The sequence below is a fragment of the Bemisia tabaci genome, chromosome 3, assembly GCF_918797505.1.
Source record: "Bemisia tabaci chromosome 3, PGI_BMITA_v3".
NCBI classification, from domain to species: domain Eukaryota; kingdom Metazoa; phylum Arthropoda; class Insecta; order Hemiptera; family Aleyrodidae; genus Bemisia; species Bemisia tabaci.
The window spans coordinates 56955647-56976978 of NC_092795.1; the positions used below are offsets into that span (position 1 = coordinate 56955647).

At 44.1% G+C, this 21332-nt stretch overlaps 1 protein-coding gene across 1 annotated transcript in view; it reads left to right on the forward strand.

Moving 5' to 3' along the window:
• Positions 1–20330, forward strand: part of net (atonal bHLH transcription factor 8-like protein net) — a 49085-nt gene extending 28755 nt beyond the window's left edge. The window contains exon 2 of the mRNA XM_019047173.2: positions 16328–20330. Within this exon, the coding sequence (XP_018902718.2) occupies positions 16328–17775 (1448 nt within the window). The 3' untranslated portion in view covers positions 17776–20330. The remainder of the gene's footprint in view (positions 1–16327) is intronic.
• Positions 20331–21332: the final 1002 nt, after the last annotated feature.

Genomic DNA, 21332 nt, shown 5'->3' on the forward strand with positions numbered 1-21332 from the left:
CGCGTCGCAGCTTTCGCCCCCCCCCCCCCCCCCCGCCACCTCCAGCGCCGCGCCGCTCGGGTTCGATTCGCCTCTCGGGAACACACGGCTCCAGTTGATCGCGATTTCATTGGCTTCGGACCACGTGGGGCGCCGCCGGCTCAATCAAACCCGAGTTCACCACTCTGCTATTCTCAGGAAAAACGCCGTATGAGCCTGCCAAGTTTCCTCCGATAAAAACCGAAATTACCGGGAAAATTCTGAATATTGTTTTCTGAAAATTTCATACAATTTTATACGCAATTTAATCTAAAATATCTTAAAATTTTAAAGGAAAATGCGCATAAATATCGTCAAAAATACATGTTTTATCTAGGAGAATTTGGCAACTCTCGAATGTTCATACGACGTTTGTTCTTAGCACGGGAGCACTACCGTGCTAAGGAAGAACGCCGTATGTGCATTCGAGCGTTGCCAAACTCCCCCGGATATGAAATGTAGTTTTGAGGAAAGTTGTGCATATTTTCCCCGAAATTTTCAGATATTTAGATTAAATTCCGTTAAATATTCTCTGAAAAATTTGGATAAAAAGATTCACAGTTTTCTAGCGTAGTTAATATGGGCTTCACCAAAACTAAAAGAAGAACAATTTTTCATTCGACAACTTTCCGTGTCTCGGATGCCCTTGTCAGAATGTCCAACTTCTTGTTCACACCACCTCTCCATTTGTCTCCATTCATTTCATCTCTCTCAATATTTTTTTCGTTATTCGTCAGTTTTTCGCATCAACACCCTCTTGTGATTTTGACTGCGGCATTCCGAAACCCTTCCTGCCCTCTCCTATCGAACCCAGGCGTCTCTCTCAACATGAGCCACTTCTTACGAGATGGCAGTAAAAAATCTTCGAGGGACCTGCGACTGTAGATCATGATTAATTATAACCCCTTCGGTGCCTATGAGATGTAGACTGCCGGTTCCAATTTCGGTTCTTTTTCAAAGTCACGTTGATTTTGTTGCATTTTGCTCAAATGCAGTCCCTCAAAAATAGACATAGCACGAAAATGAAAGCAAGAAGGTGAAAAAAAGTCAATCATGCTAATAGTCTATCGAAATAAATTGAAGTCAACTGACTTCTTCCGTACCTGTCGATGTGATCGTTAAATTTTCGATCTTTCAAAAAGGTTCCATCTCCTTGAAAATGCAGAAGTACATGGAATGATGGGGGTCAAGGCAAAAAGGTGGGTGCTACAGCGACGAAATAAGGAGCTTTGGGAAGAGTGAAAGTACACTAAAATCGCGTGGGTCGACCATGAATGGAGGGGAGGGGGGGGGGGGTCATATATGTCATTAGCGGCGTCTTTTTCGGTGTTTATGTAGCTGTGGCTGCTAATGTGCATTTAGGGATGTTTTAAAATAGACGTCCCGCCGCGGCTCGGGTGTTGTTGAGTGTTGACTAGAGAGGTGTCGGCGACTGATGAGTGTTGAGCGTTGCGCCTCGGCGGTCTTCCGCCAACACCATCCGAATTTCGAATCGGCGCCCGGGCCGGCAAATGAAAATGACAACGGCCCACTTGAGAACACAAAACCGGCAGAAACCGCAGTCGGCGCGGCGCAGCTGTGGTTCCTCCCCCCTCCCCACAACCCCCCCCCCCCTCGCAAGTTTCGCGCTCGTCGCAATCGATGAGTCGTCTGTATTAACTTTTTATTTATTATTTATCTAACCGCGATTCGTTTGCGTGAATTCTGCCAAAGCTGCTACCTACTTAAAAAGGGGGGAAAAGTTCGTTCAACTTATCGTGCCTGCTGCTCCTGGAATTAAAAAAAAAAATTTAATGCCGTCTGTTTCTTCCAGTGATTCGAGGAATCAAATCCCCGGTCCGGAAAAGCTCTCTGAAAGTCCATGATTACAGGTTTCAGACCCCCTTACCTCTTGAAAAGCAACACCACTTGCTTGCCTGTGCTGCCTCTTCCCTAAATTTTCCTGGTTTCTCAAGGAGATTGTGTGAGCGAAAAATGGTGTGAATCCCCAAAGCCCTCCGTGAAACGATCTTCCCATATTCGCGCTGTACAGGTACTCTAGCTCAAGCTTTCCCAAAATCAGAGTATCTATATACGGGACAGTATTGCCATCTCTGTGCCGCTCTCTGATTGGTTCATCAGTTTTTGGCTATTATGGAGCTCCAAAGTTGGCTCAATGTAAACAAACCTGACCCATAGGAACACGGCTGAGAAAGGAGCAGAGACAAGAGACCCTCCACTGGCCTCTTGGCGACAGGTGGAAGCTTTTACTTTCGGGGATTCAACAGTTCCTTATGGGCAATTATAAGGGAGCAACAGTCATCACCCTAATTTCGGCTGTTGACCAACCTACATGGTCGATGATGAGCTTCGGGTGACGTCATGAGCCAAACAAGTTTCCTAAACTTCGGCCATTTTCGGCTTGTTTGCAAAACGAAACTGCAACACGTTGTTAAACATCAACCATGTAGGTAAGTCAACAGTAGAATGCTGAAGTCCCGAAAGTAAAAGCTTCCATCATGGCCAAGATACTAGTGGAGGGTCTCTTGTCTCTGGAAAGGAGTGATAATCACACTTAAAGGTTAATTTTCGGCAAAAATATGCATCAAAGTACGATCCGAACTCAATTCAGAGGTTGATTATAAAAAAAAAACTTCATAGAACTTTGTCGCCATCTTGTTTGTTTACATTGGGCCGAACTAGGAGCGGAGGGGCTGGGGTTTGTTTACGTTGGGCCAACTTTGGGGCTCCATGATAGTCGATCAATCAGAGAGTGGCACACTTTTTCTTTAGTAAAAGGATTGAGATGGCAATGCTTTTCCGTATACAATTACTCTACCAAAAATGGCATGACATCTAAGGGAAACCGTGTCCGCTTCAAATCCTAGCTCATGATAGTGTAGGTCTCTTGCCGTTCGGCCGACCATCTCGGAATTCCAAACGAGGAGGTCTTCGACGTCACGTCACCTGGAGTTACATTCCGTTGGAATTCCCGCGATTTCATCTGGAAGCGCCGGGTCGGGCAACCGGTGGATCTCAGTGTCCCACCGGCCCCCGAGGGGGGGGGGGGGGGGGACGCGTATGGATCGGATTCCTCCGTAAATAACTCACAATAGCGCATCGGGCATGGCGTCGCCTTCAATTATTTTGAATGACTCTCGTGGCGCCATATTCACATCCGCCGCCACCGATCGACGTTCACCGATCATCGGCTCGGATTCCTGCGAATCATCACTCTTCCGTCGAGCGGCGACGACGCCAGCCCCTGCAAAAACGAGTTCGCAGCGGCGAAACCGAGCATATTTTCACGGCTGGATCCGAGGATCCCTCGAAATGAGTCGCGGCGCCACACAGTGGTTCGAGTCAAGAGGAGAGGTCGGGAAAAATTCGGAAACTTTAAACGGTTATAACTCCGTTCATACAAAACTTTGAGGTTTTGAAAGTGGCTCCGTTGGCTTTTTCGTGAAATTTCCTTTCAAAAACACCCTTTGTAATTTAAAATGTGACGAATTAGACACCAAAATTCGCAGATTTGGAAAGAAAATTCATGTCCGACCTCTTCAATTGACTTGTTCCACTGTGGAAAAAAGTAAAAGAAGAGGTCGAACATGAAATTTTCAACTTAAACTGCCAATTTTGATGTTAAATTCGTCCCATTTTAAATTCTAAGGGGTGCCTCGAGCAGAAAAATTTCATGACAAAGCCAATGAAACCACTTTCAGAACCTCAAAGGTCAAACGGAGTTATAAGCGTTTAAAGTTTCCGAATTCTGTCCGATCTCTACCATTGACTCGATCCACTGTGCGTCATCAGAGCCACTATTTTGCCGTGTTAAGGAAAAAACGCCGTATGACCATTCGAGAGTTGCCAAATTCCCTCCGGTAAAATGATTATTTTCGAGGAAAGTTATGAAGATTTCTCCTTGAACTTTTCAGGAATTTGAGGTAAAATTGCGAAAAAAATTATTTGAAACATTAGAGGAAAAATACTCACAGATTCTCTGGGAAATTCGAGTTTTCTCGAAGGAAATTTGGCAACGCCCGGGGGTCTATACGGCGTTCTCCCTCCAACATGGCAGTATTGATTAAAGGTCATTGATCAGGAAGGTTTTAATTAGCGGTGAGGGTCACTATTCGCTATCGAGTAAAGTCCACTTTGGTGTCGTTTCAACGTCTCTGGTTCCTTTTAGTATTAATACGGCCAAGTAGCATCATATTTCGCCGAAGTTTAGTGGAAAATATACTTTTCACAAACTTACAATTGCCTCAATTTGTTTGAAAATTTAAGGAGACTTTTCTAGTGTTAAAGGAGAAAATTTCCCAAAAATTTTAAGAACCCGGGTGAGACCGCTCTCGTATTAAAAAAAAAAATACTCATAAAAATTAGCATCGGCTGTGGTATTCCATGGTTCTTTTCCGAGAAAAAAACCCCTAATGCAAATTTTTTGTCGGTATCATTGCAAAACATTGAAATTCGATAACTGAAAAGTGAAAAGTTTTTAATTCACCTTCGGAGGTGGAAATGGCAACCTGTCGAGATTAAATAATTAAAAATGAAATACAGGTTTTCTTGCAACTAAAATCAAGCGGGTATACCGAAAATCTAAGGAAGTTAATCCAGGCAATTCAACTTATTCCTTTCACCTCTCTAAATTCTATTTTAATTCGCGGAGTAAAATATCTCTACGGAAGTTGAGCCAAAATAAGTGGACAGAAAGTATGTAAACAAACTCGTTTAACCTATACCGTGGAGGACAAGGGGACAAGTTGACGGCGCAAAATATACCGCAAATCAAACGTGAATATAATGAATAAATTAGGCGAGGAATTCATGCTACTTATTTTTTGCTAAAAATGCTTGGCATTTTAACCAGACTCCGTGTGAACCAACCTTGAAATGCCAACACTCCGACAAGTCACAAAGGACAACCTGCGTCTGAAAAATGTGCAAGCTTCCGTTATTGCAGCACGTTTTTAGTGAGAGTTATTTATCCTGAACAATGAGCATTGGATCATTTTAGGATCGCGTAACGCATCTGAGAGGGTGTAAGATCTAAGACCAGGCCATCGGGAGAAAAAACGAGGGTGAACGGGGGAGAGCGTAACATCCAACACAACAATTAAAACATTAATCAAAAAATATTTTTAAGCCATGTGCGGTAAAAAAAGGAATGAAAATTGGTGGGGAGGCTTGGTCCTACCCCAGCTGCACGTTCATAAAATGTGCGCTTGCATCACGGGTTTCTTGAGCGAGAAAGTGGGCCAAAAATTGAAACTGTGCGTTATAATACTTGGCCATGTGCTCTCATACACAAAATACACGGTATATGCTCAATTTCCATCGACATCAAATGAGCATTGATTTCTCGAGGAACTTTTGGTTGCTAATTTCCAGGGATTCCTGTCTCTGTTCCTCTCTCATCTCTTCTCTCATTCCATTTGTTCCTCGACGCACCCCCAAATCCCCGGTCCATTCCAGTTTATAATCTTTGCAGTTCTTTAAAACGTAATCTTAATTCCCGAATGTGGCACTGTGAAGGCCTAAAATACGGGAACCAATCAGAAATAGTTCGCATTGTCTTTACTCTTAAGTATAAAGGGTCTCTAGTTCAAATGGCGGTAAATTCAGGAGTAATCAGCGCCTTATCGTCAGTTTTGATGAAGCGATATTGAGCAGACGCAGACCTCCTCACATGGCCGGATTTACCTACTTGCCGCCCATGGGCCGCCTGTATTTTGCCGCCCTCTTCTCATTCATTTTGAAATATCAATAAAAACCATCAAGTGAACGTATCGGAAGGAGAAGGGTGCATGGGACGCGTTCACTCGTGTTGGACACATTTTTTGCGTAAGCCCTGTCAACACCACTAGCAAAAGTTCACGGAACTTCGCGCGAAAGTTCAGTTCCGTAAACCTATCTGTGTGGGGACAAGGCCTTTCATTTGTAAGAAATGAACTAAAAAATTAAGAAAGAACAAACATAAATGTGGTTTAATAATTTTAACTTCCGCCGCCGTGCCGCGCTAACCATACTGTTTGGCGCAATGCGTGAAGTACTCATGTAGTCTTGTAGGCACTGTGCGTTTCACGCCGCGCAGACCGCTGTTGACCGTACTGTGTTTGACGCAATGCGTGAAGTATTCGTGCAGTCTCGTAGGCGCTAATATGTGTTACCTGCCGACCGCCGCGTCGAGGGCTTCTCCTTTTCATCTCAAGTCCTCGTCATCATTTCTCTTTGCGCCGCGCCGCTCCAGGCCAAATTACGTGTTTGGTTTCTCTCTTAACTCAACTAATTAAAGGCGCGCAGTCTTTTGTAGCACCGAAATACGGCAAAATTAGAAATAAATGAAGTCTCAGGAAATGAGAGATTTTGTCACCTTTTCTTGTCTGTAATTTTTTTCTGAATCCGATTTTTTTGTACCTGTATTTAAAAAAATTGCAAAATTTGGGCCGCGGCCCATGTGGCCACCCCCCTAATCCGGCCAAGCCTCTTCATGCATTTTTTTGCTTTCTGCATTTTCCATCGGATCCGATTAGAAATACGCGACACGTCCGGAAGCCTCGCAGTGAAGTGTCATAGAAAACGGCAAATTGAAACCGAGGCGAGGTCATGTGTCCGAGTGTCCGCTCGGGGCGAGGGGAAAGAACAATACGAGGAGAGTCCGGAGTCAGGTACGACATTCACCGGTGACACGGAGAATGAGATGAGAGCGTGCGTCCCGTTTACAGGAGCGTAAGCAAATAGCACGACAATGCAATGCCAAATGATCCGCATGAATCACGTCACCAACACAAACAGAGCTGGCTCCAGCATCTTCTACCCTTTCATCCACACTCCTCTGCTGGACGCTGCATCCCCCTCATCCCCCCACCCATTGCACCCCCCCTCCCCGGCCGCCACCCTGTCCAAGGGACGTGCACTATTAACGATTACTACCCTCTCCTGAGGAAAAACTTCGGGCGACCATCTGAACTTTGCCAAATTTTCCCCGATAAAATGTTTAGTCTCAAAGAAAATTATGAAAACTTTTTCTACACTGGAAAAAAAACACATTGTATCTAGAGTCCAGACTCTTGAAAACATTGACACGAAAAAATACTCTTGATTCAATCGGATTTTTGCTTGAATCAAAACGAAATCCACTTAAATTAAGAGGCTTCGTTCTTGATTTAAGCTAGATTCTAATTGAATCAAGAGTAATTTTTCTTGTCGATGTTTTTAAGAGTCTGGACTCTAAATCCAATGTGTTTTTTTTTCCAGTGTAGGTAATTTTAGATACCTACTTCATATCGACGGTGAAACCATCATTAGAAAATGACCCTATTTTCTTGATAAAATTAAAGCAGCCAATTGAAGAAAAACTTGCAACGCTCGGTGATTTTACAGAAATAAACTAATAATTTTTACGAGGTGTGGTCAGAAGCAGCCGCGTCATTCAGGGGGAGCAGGGGTAGCACATACCTACCCTTGTGTGATCTAGAACTATACGAACCTTTGATGTTAGCGTATTTATACCCTATACAACAGATGACCATCCGAGCATAGCTGTGTAATTAACTGCATTCATTTCTGCCCTGCTTATGCTTAAGCTAGACAATATTGATTTTCACAGTCTCCAACGATACGAATCTCGAAAGCCAGAGAAGTGTCAACCGTGAGATTTCATAACCACTCGAGTTGGCGTAATTGTCAGAATGCAGATCGTTGTTGAAATAAGAGAAACCCTCATTTTTAATCCATTGCCCACCCTCGAGTATAGAATTCCGTGCTAAGGAAGAACACCTTATGAGTCTCTGGACGTTGTCAAATTTCCATAGAAAACTGTGTTTTTAAAGGAGAGTACCTATATCTTTCCGTGAAATTTGTTGATACTTTCTACCTAATTACGAACAATGTTCTCTAGGGAAAAAATTGAAAGAAAAATATTCCCTGGTTTTCCTGAAAATTCGGGTTTAATCGAAGAAAATGCGACTGTGTCTAAAGGCTCTTACGGTGTTCTTCCTTAGGACGGCAATGAAGGTAACTGCGTCCGCGACGCGGCGCACAGTGGATCGAGTCAATCAGATCGATCGAACATAAAATTTTTGACTAAAATTGCAAATTTTGATGTTTATTCCGTCACATTTTAAATTTGAAGGGGTGTCTATAGAAGGAAATTTTACGAGAAAATCAATGGGACCACTTTTAGAACCTCAAAATTGTGTATAAACGGAGTTATAAGCTTTTAAAGTTTCCACATTTTGTCCGACCTCTCCTATCGACTCGATCCACTGTGCGAGATGACCGACGCGACATGACGCCGGGCGGGTGTGAAATTGTGAATCCCGGCCGCGTGTGAAAATGGTCCAGGAAGCAAATCATGGAAATGTGAGAATTCCTGTCTCTCCACTGTGAGAATCCACCAAACGCGGTGGAGATGGGAGTGTGCGCTTTCCGTTCCTCTGCGGTTCGCACGCGCAAACCGCCCACTTTGCGAACGTCTTTCGTATTACTCCGCTTTTCTTCCGAGAAAACGCGTAAACAAAAGGCTTTCTCGGAAATACTCACGGGGGTTTGTAATGGAGCGGTACGCACTCACTTATTCAATAGCCGCGGATAACCCACTCGGGTTTTAAAAATAAACCAACAGACGCGCAATCCGAGATTCTGCAGGTATCTTATTTTTCAAGGCTGAATGTCCTGGTTTGGGTCGTCGCACTTTCTCAGTAATCAGGAAAGAAACGAAATTGAAATACATGACTTGAATGACTTACTTTTATTTTTTAAGGTCGGTGACTGATAAAGTCTTAAAAAAAAGTGTGCGTTGTGCTACAACATAGTGAAATTGAAATGTCCTCTCTGTTAGGAGATATAGTTTTCTCAATGCGAATCAGGGAAGATGGAAAAATGTAAAATTTCATGTTTATCTTCAAATTTTCATGAAGATATCGTTCTCATCGTTAGTTTTGCAGCGTAGGACAAAAATGAGTTTAAGCCCTTTCGTACAGCCACTTAATTTTATTGAAAATTTTGATTAACTGCAAGATTGCAATGAGGTAATAATATTTAACCCCGAATAATTTAGTGTATGACTGTTTGAGCTTTTTCAATGCACATAGATAATGGAATATTGTATTTTATTTTGTGCACGACTAATTAATCGATACTCCTTTTACAGAGGCGGATCCTGCAACTTGGCAACATCGGATTCCCTCTATTTAAACCTATATATGTTAAAAAATCGATTCTTGTCGGAGCACCTGGCCCCTCCAAGAATCGATACATTTTCATAGATTTAAATAGAAAAAACAAAGTTGCCAATTTGCTGGATCCGACAATGTCCTTTTAGCTTACTTATTCGTTTAAGTTTAATTCTACGAACTTTTTAGCAGGATTTCCCAGGTTTTTATACATTTTCCGCACTAGAGCCGCTTCGTACTTTTACAAGATTTTCCGGTCATTACCGCGTTGACGCCGACCCTCCTGCCTCTATTCCATCCCTAATTTATATCAATCCAGCAATCCCAATATTTACCCTTTGGAGTGTCACTATCAGGAGCCCCTTCGAACACAGGCGGAAATGTAATGAATCGGAATTGCTCGGGGGGTGGATTTGGGGCTGCAACATCTGGTCGACGACGTGTGCGCAAGTCCCTCGGGAACTCCAACAGAGTTACCGGACTGATGGTTTACTTTTTCCTACACCCCTACTCCCACCCCCAACCCCCGGTCCAACCATTTTCCGCGTAAACCTTGACTGGATCCATCAAAAGAAAGACTGACGCAAAAAACGAATGAACCCAACTCACTCAAAAACATACTTGAATTCGGTTACTGTCAAGAAATGGTACAATTAGTATGCGCCTTCATTTTTTTACGTATACTACATGCATTCCCAAGCCTTGAAATAGAGATATCTTTGTGCTAGTGGTCACTTTTGTGGCAAATATTAAAGGAGGTTTTCCTCGGTTTCAAAGAGAAATTGAACGCCTTCAAAAAATAGGATCATTCATTATCACTTTGTTCAAATTGCATATTGCTCTACACATTGCTCTAAGTGGTACTCATCGATAAGAAAAAATTGGGACCCTGGTAAAAATTTGCAGTAGGATCTGTGTTCCAAAATACTATAGACCTACAACCGGTTGTAAGATTTCCTATAGCTTCTATAGCCAGCTATACGATTTCTTTTAAGCCGTTAATAGCCGATGGCGATACAGCTACAGCCAGGCGATGAACTGTATAGCCCGGCTGTATGATTATCTTCGTTTTCTTCAGCCAGCTATATGATTTTCTATCACCTTCTGCAGCCGGCTATCCTATGGTATTTTGAAACGCAGATTTTAATACCAATTTTTACCAGGGTATCGTTTCCCGATGGTAACTTTTGAACTACGAGAAACCGAAGGATTTTATCTCCGGTTGCAACGGAAGTCCAGAGCAGCCGTTCCATCAGTCAACATCCAGGAGCCACCGAAAGCGAAACTCATCAGGGGCTCAACAAAAGGCTGGAGAATACATATTGGCGCTCGGTATTCACGGGCACACGTCGGAGTTTAGCCGACGACCTTTGACCCCCGGTGCCCCGGTGACGGGTGGCGCGCCCGGGTCCCAGATGCGCTCCACTCGACTCGCCCCTGCTCTTGAATGGAGCCCGGCCCAAGAATAGCGGTGCCCACCCCGCAACCCGCTCGCCGCGTCTTCACTTAATTAATCGTCCCCTATTTAGAGCGGCTAATTCGGGACACCGGCGACTTCGCGGGCTGCGCGCACCCTTTCCCGAGACCTCCCCCCGACCCCCGCCCCTCCGCCGTCCCCCGGGGGTTTGTTTGCTGTCACCCGCACTGAACCGCCCTCCTCCCCCCGACCCTGACGCCGGCCCTGCGGTCGGACCCTAAATAGCTCCTGAACTTTGTGTTTTGACGGGAAGGCGAGAAGAACCGGGAGGGAGCTTTTGATATTTTTAGTCGGGCGCGGAGTTTCAATCCGGAGGGCGCAGCTGACTCGGACGCAGGAGCCGCGAATTATCGAGAGTTTCTGTTCCTCGGAAACTTGGATTTAAAACTGAATTTAGTGTGTTATAAACTTTCAAATTCATTAGAGATTGTATAAGACGTAAAACGGAGAAGAGGAAAGTAAACTACGCGTTGCAAAATTAATAACGAATGCGATTTGAATGAACGGTTATTACTAAAAAATGGAAAATATAACTTGTAATTTTTAGAAGGATAAAAGTTTACTCTGTACACAGAGTCAAAATATCTCAGTCCACGTTGCCCAAATCATTTGGCTATTCGCTCGACAAAACTTGCGATTTCTAAAACCAAAACAACTATTCTTTCCCCTCGAAAAGCTTCTATGTGCTCTGTTTTATCTACTCAGGGCGACTGAGCTAAATCATGTGTAATTTGAACGAAGAAACTGATCAACTTGAACTTCTCAGAAATCCAATATTTTGTGTTTTGATCCCTAGTATTAAAGTCTAATCTGAACTGAACGTTAGTTTAAACAGCCAAACCTCTGTGCCGTAAAAGATGCATTACATGGCCCGAGAGTTGAGTTTGAGAAACCGAATTTTCAGTACCGTGCATTCGATCGACTTATCTAACTTATCTAAATGTAAGTTATGTTTTTGTGTATTGTCCAAAAAATAAGTAAGAGCATCATTTTTAAAACTGTGGAGGTCACTGAAAATAAACCCATTGTAAATTTTGGAAAATCTCTCCTAGTACACAGTCGACGATTTCCGTGTTTATGTTGACCTCTTTTACTTTTTTCCGATCAGTTTAAATGCGTTGATACAACTATTCGTGCTTGATGGATGTCCATGTTGCAAAGCCAAAAATTAAAGGCGCCTGCGTTTCGGTTAGTTGAAAGGCGTTGATACAACTATTCGTGATTGATGGATGTCCATGTTGCATAGCCAAAAATTGAAGGCGCCTTCGCTTCGAAGAAGAATTTTTTATTTCCTTCTCTCTTTTACTCCTTATTTAGTATGCTGTCCAACATTTCCGTGTTTAAGGTTACTCGCGGTTACTTTGAGTTACTCTTTTTCGGTCGGATCAACCAAATTCTTGGTTGAATTAATCGAAACTGTCGGTTACGCTAATGCATCTGGGAATGAAGGGAACGTCCTGCTGAAGTGACCTGAACTGATGTACTCTGGTTTCTCTCGACGTCATAGAGATGTTGCAACTCACGAGTGGTTCATTTAACCGAGGTCGCAAATTTTCAATCCAAAGATTTTGGCAACGTAACCCAAAGATCTGGTCGGTAATAAAGAAAAACTAACAAAAAAATTTTAACCGCCCATTTTGCCGGTCTTTTTTCTTGCTGAGCGAAGAATCTCGGAAAAACTCTCCCTAGACGGTCGTGAATTATCTAACCCGCTTAACCAGATATTTCACTGAATATGAGTGGATAAGTCTAGCGTTGATGGCGCATTACTACAAGAAACTGAGGAGATGCCGTCATCTTCCGGCCGAAGAATCACAAGCGCAATGCGAAGTTTCAACATTTCCGCCGCCATTTTATTTTTTGCAGAGAAACCGTTCAACGAAGCTGTCCGAAAATTTCACTGAATTTTCTTTGTGCTGTCGACAAAATTCAGTGAAATTTTCAAACAGATTCAACCGACAATTTCTCTGTAAAAAAAATAAAATCGCGTCGGAAATTTTGAAACGTGGCATGGCGCTTGTGGTACTTTGGCCGGAAACTGAGGATGTGAGGCGAGCCGATGAAGAAGAATCCGGTGGAGGCCGAGCGGAACCCAAGATAATTTCTGCTGGGCGGAGTAAGGAAGGCGTCGAGGTGCGCGGCCGCACAGTGGATCGAGTCAATAGGAGGGGTCGGACAAAATTTGGAAACTTTAAAAGCTTATAACTCCGTTTCTACAAAACTTTGAGGTTTTAAAAGTGGCTCCATTGGTTTTCTCGTGAAATTTTCTTCTCGAAGCACCCCTTATTATTTAAAATATGACGAAAAAAACATCAAAATTTAGAGTTTTAGTTAAAAGATTTCATGTCCGACCTCTCTAATTGACTCGATCCACTGTGGGCCGGTTGTTTGAACGGAGCATGAGCAGGGAGCACGGAGCTTGAGTCGGATCGGTGGCGCGTAAACCGGGCATTTGGGCGTTCATTCATAAAAAGCGCCCAAGCCCACGACTCAAGGAGTCACGGGGCCAGCTCATCGTTGTCGGACCTCCCTGTCTTGATTTACTCGCGTTAGGGAGGCTTGGACAGGGTGTCTATTGGTCGGAGAGGGTACGGATACACTGAAAAAGCACGGAATTTAGAAAACTGGTACGGAAGTACGCACTGAAAAAAAAACTCCGGCCGTGGGAGCCGCAATTACGGGCTATATTGACGTACCGTCCGTTCCGGGCTCAAAGGCCGAAAATTCCGGCTGCTGGAGGCGTAGCTTCGATTGCTCCGGGTTCAGAGGCCGAAGCTACGGCTCCAGCAGCCGGAATTTCCGGCCTTTGAGCCCGGTACGGCCAGTATGTCTATATAGCCCGTAATTGCGGCTCCCGCGGCCGGAGTTTTTTTTTCAGTGCGGGAAAGGTATGGAAATTCGAAATTTTCGTGATAAACTCCAAAATGTAGTCCCAGGGACAACAAAAACAGAGACAGCTACCGATAGCTGAATTGAATGCGAGTTTTTTTTCCTAACACTATTCCCCTTTCATTTTTCGGAATTTTGCTGATTTTTGGATTTAGAATGATTCTTTAGGCTCATACGCAGGGGCTATCGTCCTTTTTTCTGCTAAAAATTCAAAATTGACCGAGATTTTTTATCTAATCGATGCGCTATATCGTATGCTTGTTCCGCCTCGTCACTTGAGCTCGACGAATCACCTTAAGGAATTTGCTTCGCACTATGCGGGAAATTCATCGAAACTTTTGCAAAAATTCGCACTACCGTTTTTATGTACAAAATCTAATTGCTCGGTTCAATTCGGCGATAGCTGATGCGACTTGGTTCCTTTCTGCAAAGACGAGGCGTTTCCGGTTTCGGATCCGTCATTTCCGTCACGCCGCCTTACTCGGAGCCCCGTGTAAAAACACGGGATCAGCCATCGGTCGGCGGGTATCGCACGCGCTCGTGCGCGGCAGCGCGCGTGCTGACCGCGAGGGGGGGGGGGGGGTGCTGGGGGTGCCGAGGCCCCTTCCGTTCTGCATGGGCTCACAAATTGGTCCGCCTTGTCACCGCGAAGCGACGCGACGCAACGCCCGACGCCCGACGCCCGAAGCAGCGTCATCCGACAACTGCTATGCCCACTCACCGGTGTAAGCGCACCTTTCGGCGCATCTCCCTTGCTGCCACGTCTCTCGCTCTTCGACTTTTCAGCGCTGATGGGTTCATCTAGAGTCCCTTTATACTGAGAGTCAAGACAATGCGAATCCATTTCTGATTGGTTAACCGGATTTTAGGCCTTCACAGTGTCGCAAACGGGAATAAAGATTACATTTTCACCAATTGCAAAGATTATAATCTGGAATGGACCGAGGAATTTCGGGTTCGACAAGGAACAAACGGAATGAGAGAAGGAACGGAGAGAGGAATTTAAGAATGAGCCGATCAAAGATTACGAAAAACGTTCAATTTCTGTAATCTTTATTCCCGTTTGTGACTCCATGAGGGGTGTTGTCTTGACTCTCAGTATAAAGGGACTCTAGGTTCATCAAGAACAGGAGGTACGAATTTCATACATTCGGGAACCTCGAACACTGAACATTGAAATTGAAGGAAAATTCCCTGAAATAATGTCAGCTCTCGGGAGTCTCTCGCATCTTTCAGGGTAAAAAACTGACCCCCGTGGACCCCCTGAAATCCCTCCTCACCTGAATGTTTTGATGTTTGGAGGCCATGGGTGAGGTCGGTGCTAAAAAAATGGGGGCAGCCTTTTTCGTGAGTTATGGTTCGTAACTGTAACCACAATTCAAAAAAGACGATGATTATCCCCAAAAATCTATGGGGGGGGGGGGGGGAAGGCGTAGCTTGGACTGTAGGTGCTTTCGGACCAAAACCTGAACAAAGGGAAAGCACAATCCTAGAATCTGGGGGTTTAACCCTGCACCATCCCGTACTTTTAGAATCGGAGAAACATTAAATCCAATTATCGCGAAAGTTTTTATCCACTAATTTGTAAGTCGAATATCATTCGGATGAGGTGGTGGTGGGGGAGGGTGGGGGGGGGGTCGTCACTCACTTATACCCAGCGTCCCTTTACGAAGCTCAAGAAATGTAAAGCAGAATTACCAGTCTCTTGGTCATCAAAAGATATATTTCCGGAGACTTTAACGCACGGCAACAAAAACAAACTAAAATTTATTGTCGCAACCTGTTTGAGCTTTTACTTTCTGGTTTTTTCTTCTCTCCTCTTTCTTTCCTTTCTTTTTTATCTTCACTCGGTTTTTGGCTGGTAGGGAGGAGGGGGGGGGGAGAGAATACCATCTTTCCCCCTGAAACCAGAAATGTCTGAATGGGGTTCACCAGTGCTACGTCTATCTTAAAAAAAATCTCACTTGTTCTGAAGGGAACTGATGAAACTACCTATTAACTTAGAAACGTTCATGGTGGATGTCCGTGTTGCATATCGTCTCCAATGGGTCATACTCAGCAACCGGGTCGTAAGATACCGAGGTGACGGGATGACGGATCTCACTATAGAGAGTGTGTGGTTGTAACATTTTTTGCCCGATCTGTCAACTTTACTTTCCGCTCCGGATGAGTTCCCGAGTGCCACCTTCGTAGTTCCATCTTTCTTTATTCATGTGTCGTGGTCTTCGCTTGTTTAAATTTGAATAAAATAAGTCGGCCTACATACTTAATCGCTGGCATGGCGGTGCGCCCTCAGATTTTCCTCTGACTCACCAGTCTGTGCCGGCCGTGTCCGCTTGTGATCTGTGTGTGAATCACGGGTTAAGTTGCGGCTGTGGTTGTGGGCGGGGGGGGGGGGGTATTGGGGATAAATCTCATTTAAATCTGAATGTGGGTTGTAAGGTTGGGTGCACCTGCTGAAGCCGTGAGCAATTCAGGGAAATGTAGATAGTTAGACTCTAAGATGGATGTCTGGAACAAGATTTCATTTCAAGTACTGCTCCTTAAATTTTTGTCATCCCCTTCACCCATCGTAAATTGTATTTCCGGACGTAACGCGCCCATTTGGCCTCGAATCCTCTCACAAAGAAAAGTTTGGTCTGGGATTCCCCTCTGGAAATTATTTTTTTACATCTGGTTGGAAAGGGGGAGTAGCCAATTGTCTTAAACTGGTTTGATTCCAGCCCCGAGCTGTGCTTTTGACCAACGCCAAATTCTAACCTCTTGTTTTGTTTTTTTGTTGCAGATTTGAAGATGGCTTCTCCAGGCGACAACCGTGACGCAGGCTTCTGCTCGGGCGAAGACGAGGATCTAGACGTGGACCACGCAGACACCGACGCGGACAACTCGCCGACGGACGTCAGCGAAGACAGCGTCGACGTCAAAGTCCACGTCATCGGCGGTATCACCCAAAAGCGCAAGCTCACTGCCCGTTCGGACTCCAACCCCAAACGCTCCAAGCAAGAGGACTCGAAAACCCGAAGCCCTTTCCGGCCGTGGAGTCACGAGACACCCCGTCCGCACATCCCTGCGCCTCCTCTAGTCCCGTGCGGCTACACGCCTCCCCTATGCCGCCCCATCGAGCAAGCCGAGCCCTTGTCGCTAGTGGTCAAGACCAGAGACAGGATCTACAAGCCCAAGTACGCGGGCCGACTCCGAGCCTCGCCGGAACCCATCAAGACAGAACCCATCTCTCCCACCTCGGAACCAATCTCGCCACTTCTGAGGCCACCAGAGCTCTCTGCCATCCCCAGAGAGTCGCTTCTCGGCCACGTGGCGTACCCAATGCACCTAGTTCCTCCTATCGGACAAGACCGAATCCCCGTCTGGCCGCCGCGAGCCACTCCCAAAGAGCCAATCTCTCGAGACTTGAACCCAGTCTTTCCCGCCGAGTCAATCCCCAGCCCCAATGTGATCCGATCTCCTTCGGAGACCGTAACGATTGACGCCACGTCGAGCCGGTCTCCGGGATACGTCTCCGCGGAGCCCGTGGTGAGGTGCAGCGTTTTAAGGCCACCCTCCGTTTCCGAGGATCGAGTCCCACGGCCTGAATCTCTACTCAGACCCAACGGCCCCAAGCGGGAGCCTAGTCCCAGTCACGGACCCCCGAAGCTGCGGATCAAGATGGAACACCGGGATACGGATGACAGGTTGAGTAGGGTACCGGAGGATTCGTGTGGACGACTCGCGGTACCGGAGGATCCGAGTGGTCGGTTTGTGGTACCGGAGGATCCGAGTGGTCGCTTCGCGGTACCGGAGGATCCGAGTGGTCGCTTCGCGGTATCGGAGTCGGGGGACCTGAACCCGGCGTACCGGGAGGTGACGGTGAAGGAGGAACCGGAAGAGGAGCCGCGGGAGGGGAGGAGGAAGTCTAGTCAGCAGCAGCGGAACTACAAGAACATGACGCGCGAGCGGCGGATGGAGGCGAACGCGCGGGAGCGAACGCGGGTGCACACGATCAGCGCGGCGTTCGAGACGCTGCGCCACGCGGTGCCGGCCTACTCGCACAACCAGAAGCTCTCCAAGCTCTCGGTCCTGAGGATCGCGTGCAGCTACATCATGACGCTGTCGCGGATCGCCGGGCTCGACTACAGCGCCGACCAGAGCGAGCCCTCCGTCGCCTCCTGCGTCGAGAACGTCTCCCGCACCATCCAGATGGAGGGCAAGCTCCGCAAGAAGAAGGATGAGCATTGAAACAAGTACATTTGACTGTGACATTGTTAAGCGCAAGATACACCTGCTTGTTAGACGCGCGTCTAGACGCCGAAAGTAGGATATGATCCTACTTTGAAGGAGTTGTAACCTGATTGGCTGCGGAGATTGCCGAATACGGTCGACGGCCTACTCTCCGCTCAAGACGCGCGTCTGGCTCAGTGGCGTGGCGTGAATTACGATATATCGCTTGTTAAGAATAACACCTGATGGACCTATGGAAAAGGATCGATAAATAGGGTGTTCGCAGCGAACACCTTAATCATCGATTCTTTACCATAGGTTTAAATGGCATAACAATCGATGTATCGCAATTCACGCCACGCCACTGGTCTGGCTCGCAGGTGTACCTGGCACTTTAGATATAGTTTGGCACTTGTATCCACCTAGTCCTCTTCACATTTTTTTGTCAGACCACTCGATCGTTTTTACCTCATACAACTGTGAAACATTTCTGCTGACCTGTTCACCTGTCCACTGGTGGTAAGGGATAAAATGTGCAAGTTAAGTCTAAAATGCGGGAAACACGATAACCCCTTCAAAATTGCGCCACGCTAGGTAGAATGTCAACTTCACCCCAATTTGCATAGTTTTTCTCCCAATTTGGGCCCAAAAATTGTGTTATCCTCCTTATAGTCATTCTTAAAATGTTCTCTATACTGTTTAGCTGAGCCTCATTTTCCCTTGTAACGTAACTGCTGATTCACGTTTCTCAAGTTGTTTGCGGGCATCTTCTAAAATGTTTTCAAAACTAAAAGCCTTGGTATCGCCACTCAAAGTGTAAACTAACCAAAACAAAGTCTCCTCTTCAGACATTCTGTAATTAATTTTCTCTTGTATCTCTTTCAATATACCCTGAAATGGCTTCATTTCTCCATTTTTTCTTCTCTCCAACTATTTAATTATATATAATGATAATACACTTCAAAAGTAAACATCCATCCAGATACAACAGTCGCTGTGCGACTCGGGCTATAAATCTGATTTATGTGCGCTGATCAAATGCACCAGACATGTCAGCAAAAAATTTGCCACAATTGGTTCACTCAGATGTGCTTAAAGTTTGTTTTTGTAGAGTGAAAACTTTGGACGTGTTGTAATGACTGTTTCATGAAAAAACCCTGTACCTCCGACCTTTAAGAACTTATTTTATAGTGGTTTAAACGGTGTAAAACTGTTGCAGTACTTTAGATAGAGTCAATTTTTTGTGCCTTCGGAGTTGCAGCTGGGTAGGATTGTTGTGTTAAAAAACTACATGACCGTTTTTTTCTTAGTTCCTCGCAATGCGTCTGGATCGACTTCAACTAAAAATCTGTGCCATTAAATCATGCAAATGCCATGTAATTTATTCATGGATTCAAATGTATTTAAGGAAGTCGATGTAAACACCCAGACAGTGTCTTCACCCTCCAATTTCCGGATGGCACGTCAGGTAGGAATCTGAGATGGAAAAATTTCTTTCTCATTTATAATCCGTCAAAGACGCTGTTACATATTAAGCATTTTATGCTTTTGTTTAAGTAACCTATAAAATGTTTAATATCAATTCAATTTATTGTTTCCTCCAACTGATCACATTGAGCTGCAAGGACCAAAAAAAAAAAACAGCTTGGAATAATTTTGGCCTCTGACACGCCCTTTTGGGTATTCATAACTTGAAAAATAGTCAGTAATTCCACTTTATAGACATTAAAATGGAAAACTGTTTTCCGAACAATTTTTTCCATTTCTTTATAAATCATACTGGTTTAAGCGCATCATTTATGCTCAAATATTGGCTGTAATGTTTGTAATTTGATATTGAAATTGTCTTGAATTCAGAAATTTTCTTTTCGTTTCATCGCCTACTATACTATTGCTATTTGTATGGGCAATTCCAAAGAGTCATGGATTGGATTTGGTATTTTCGCGCTTTAGTCAGCTAACTTTTTGTCAAGCAACTCTCCTGAAAAATGCACCCGTTTTTTCGGAATAATTTAAGGAGAGAGAGTCATCAGCGTAATTTTGGTGAAAACATATAATGTACGTCAACCATGAATTTGAAATTCTATCAATGAATATGCACAACTTTGACTTGCCCAATGATTTGTGCAAAAATGTGGAACTCATACTTCTAGTGTATAAATGTCAATTCGAATCTGTTGAAAAGATGCCGAATGTAGCAATGCGTATTATTTCTAGTTATTGTCCCACGGATATTCGGGTGCGATCATTGTTGAAATATGTTGTATATCTGATAATATCTCCATCAGAGAAAATAAAAATTCCAAAATTAATTTATGTACATACATACACGTTATTGTATAAATCAAATGTTTTATTAAATTATTTCGTCTTGTTTATGCTCATAAGTACCTCTAATCATAAGTATTAATATGCTTGAATTTGCATATAATTTATTGAGTTTGTAAACATAATTTTAACATTGATATGCGCGTTGGTTATTTTTTATTTTGTTATTTTGTGATTGTTTTTTTTCAATTTTTGAAATACCAGTTGAAAGTATTTATATGAATAAAATTATTCAGACTTTTAAATTCATTGTTTTTCTTTACAACGAAAGCTCCAAACTTTACTTTTTTTAACCACTACAGCTTCTTTGCATCTTTAAAAGAATCACTAGTTCTCTCCTTTCCGTAAAAAGCTAATGGTAATGGTGCCAAAATAAGTTTAAGTATTTGATTCGCAATTTTATATTTGCTTAAAAAAATCTTTGTCACCTGTGATTGATGGAGGTACGTCTGCGAATTTTTTCCAATCATAAATTGACGTCAAAAATTTTGATGAGCTCTATGAAACTACGAGTGCATCAAAAGAAATTGTCAAATTGTCGTCAATAACCAAGGCAATTACCTTCACGACCAAGTTATGTTATGGCAACTTTCCAACTAATTTACACCTAACACAGTTTTGTAAGCAAACATGAAAGTGCTCGCTTCATTTCAAATAACTCAAACTTATCTGCTCTTTTGGAGATGACATTGCCATTAACTTTGCCTCACTAATCAGTTCCATAAAAGTGTATCGATTCTACGATCACGCTACTTCCACCTTTTGACGTTTCTTTCACTTGGTGCGAGAAAAAGTGTGATCAATTTTTCCAAAAATGTTGTTCAATGATTGGGGAGACAAATATATCATTCAACACTAGACAAATTATATGCTCAACAAATCACTCATGGATCGGACTATACATTTAATCGGGAACTACAACTTGTGGCTCATCCGTAAAAACAATTATGTGCATAGGGAAACTAAAGGTACACGCGTTCTTCCGAAGCTGAGCCAGACGTATACGTTCCTAATTGAAGCGCTGGTAGAGGTGGCTTCTTGGTTGCAGTGACTCAGGATCTCGGTAAACGTTTTGTCGACAATAATTAAAGGAAATGCACGGAATTCAGTAAAACTCTTAGTTAATTTTCTCTATGATTTTACAATCGTGAAAAATAAAAATTTCAGGAAATTCACCCACTCTAGCTAGGCTCCTGCCTAAAGTATAACATAGGCGTGAAAATTCTGAAACACCGCAACCTAGAAAT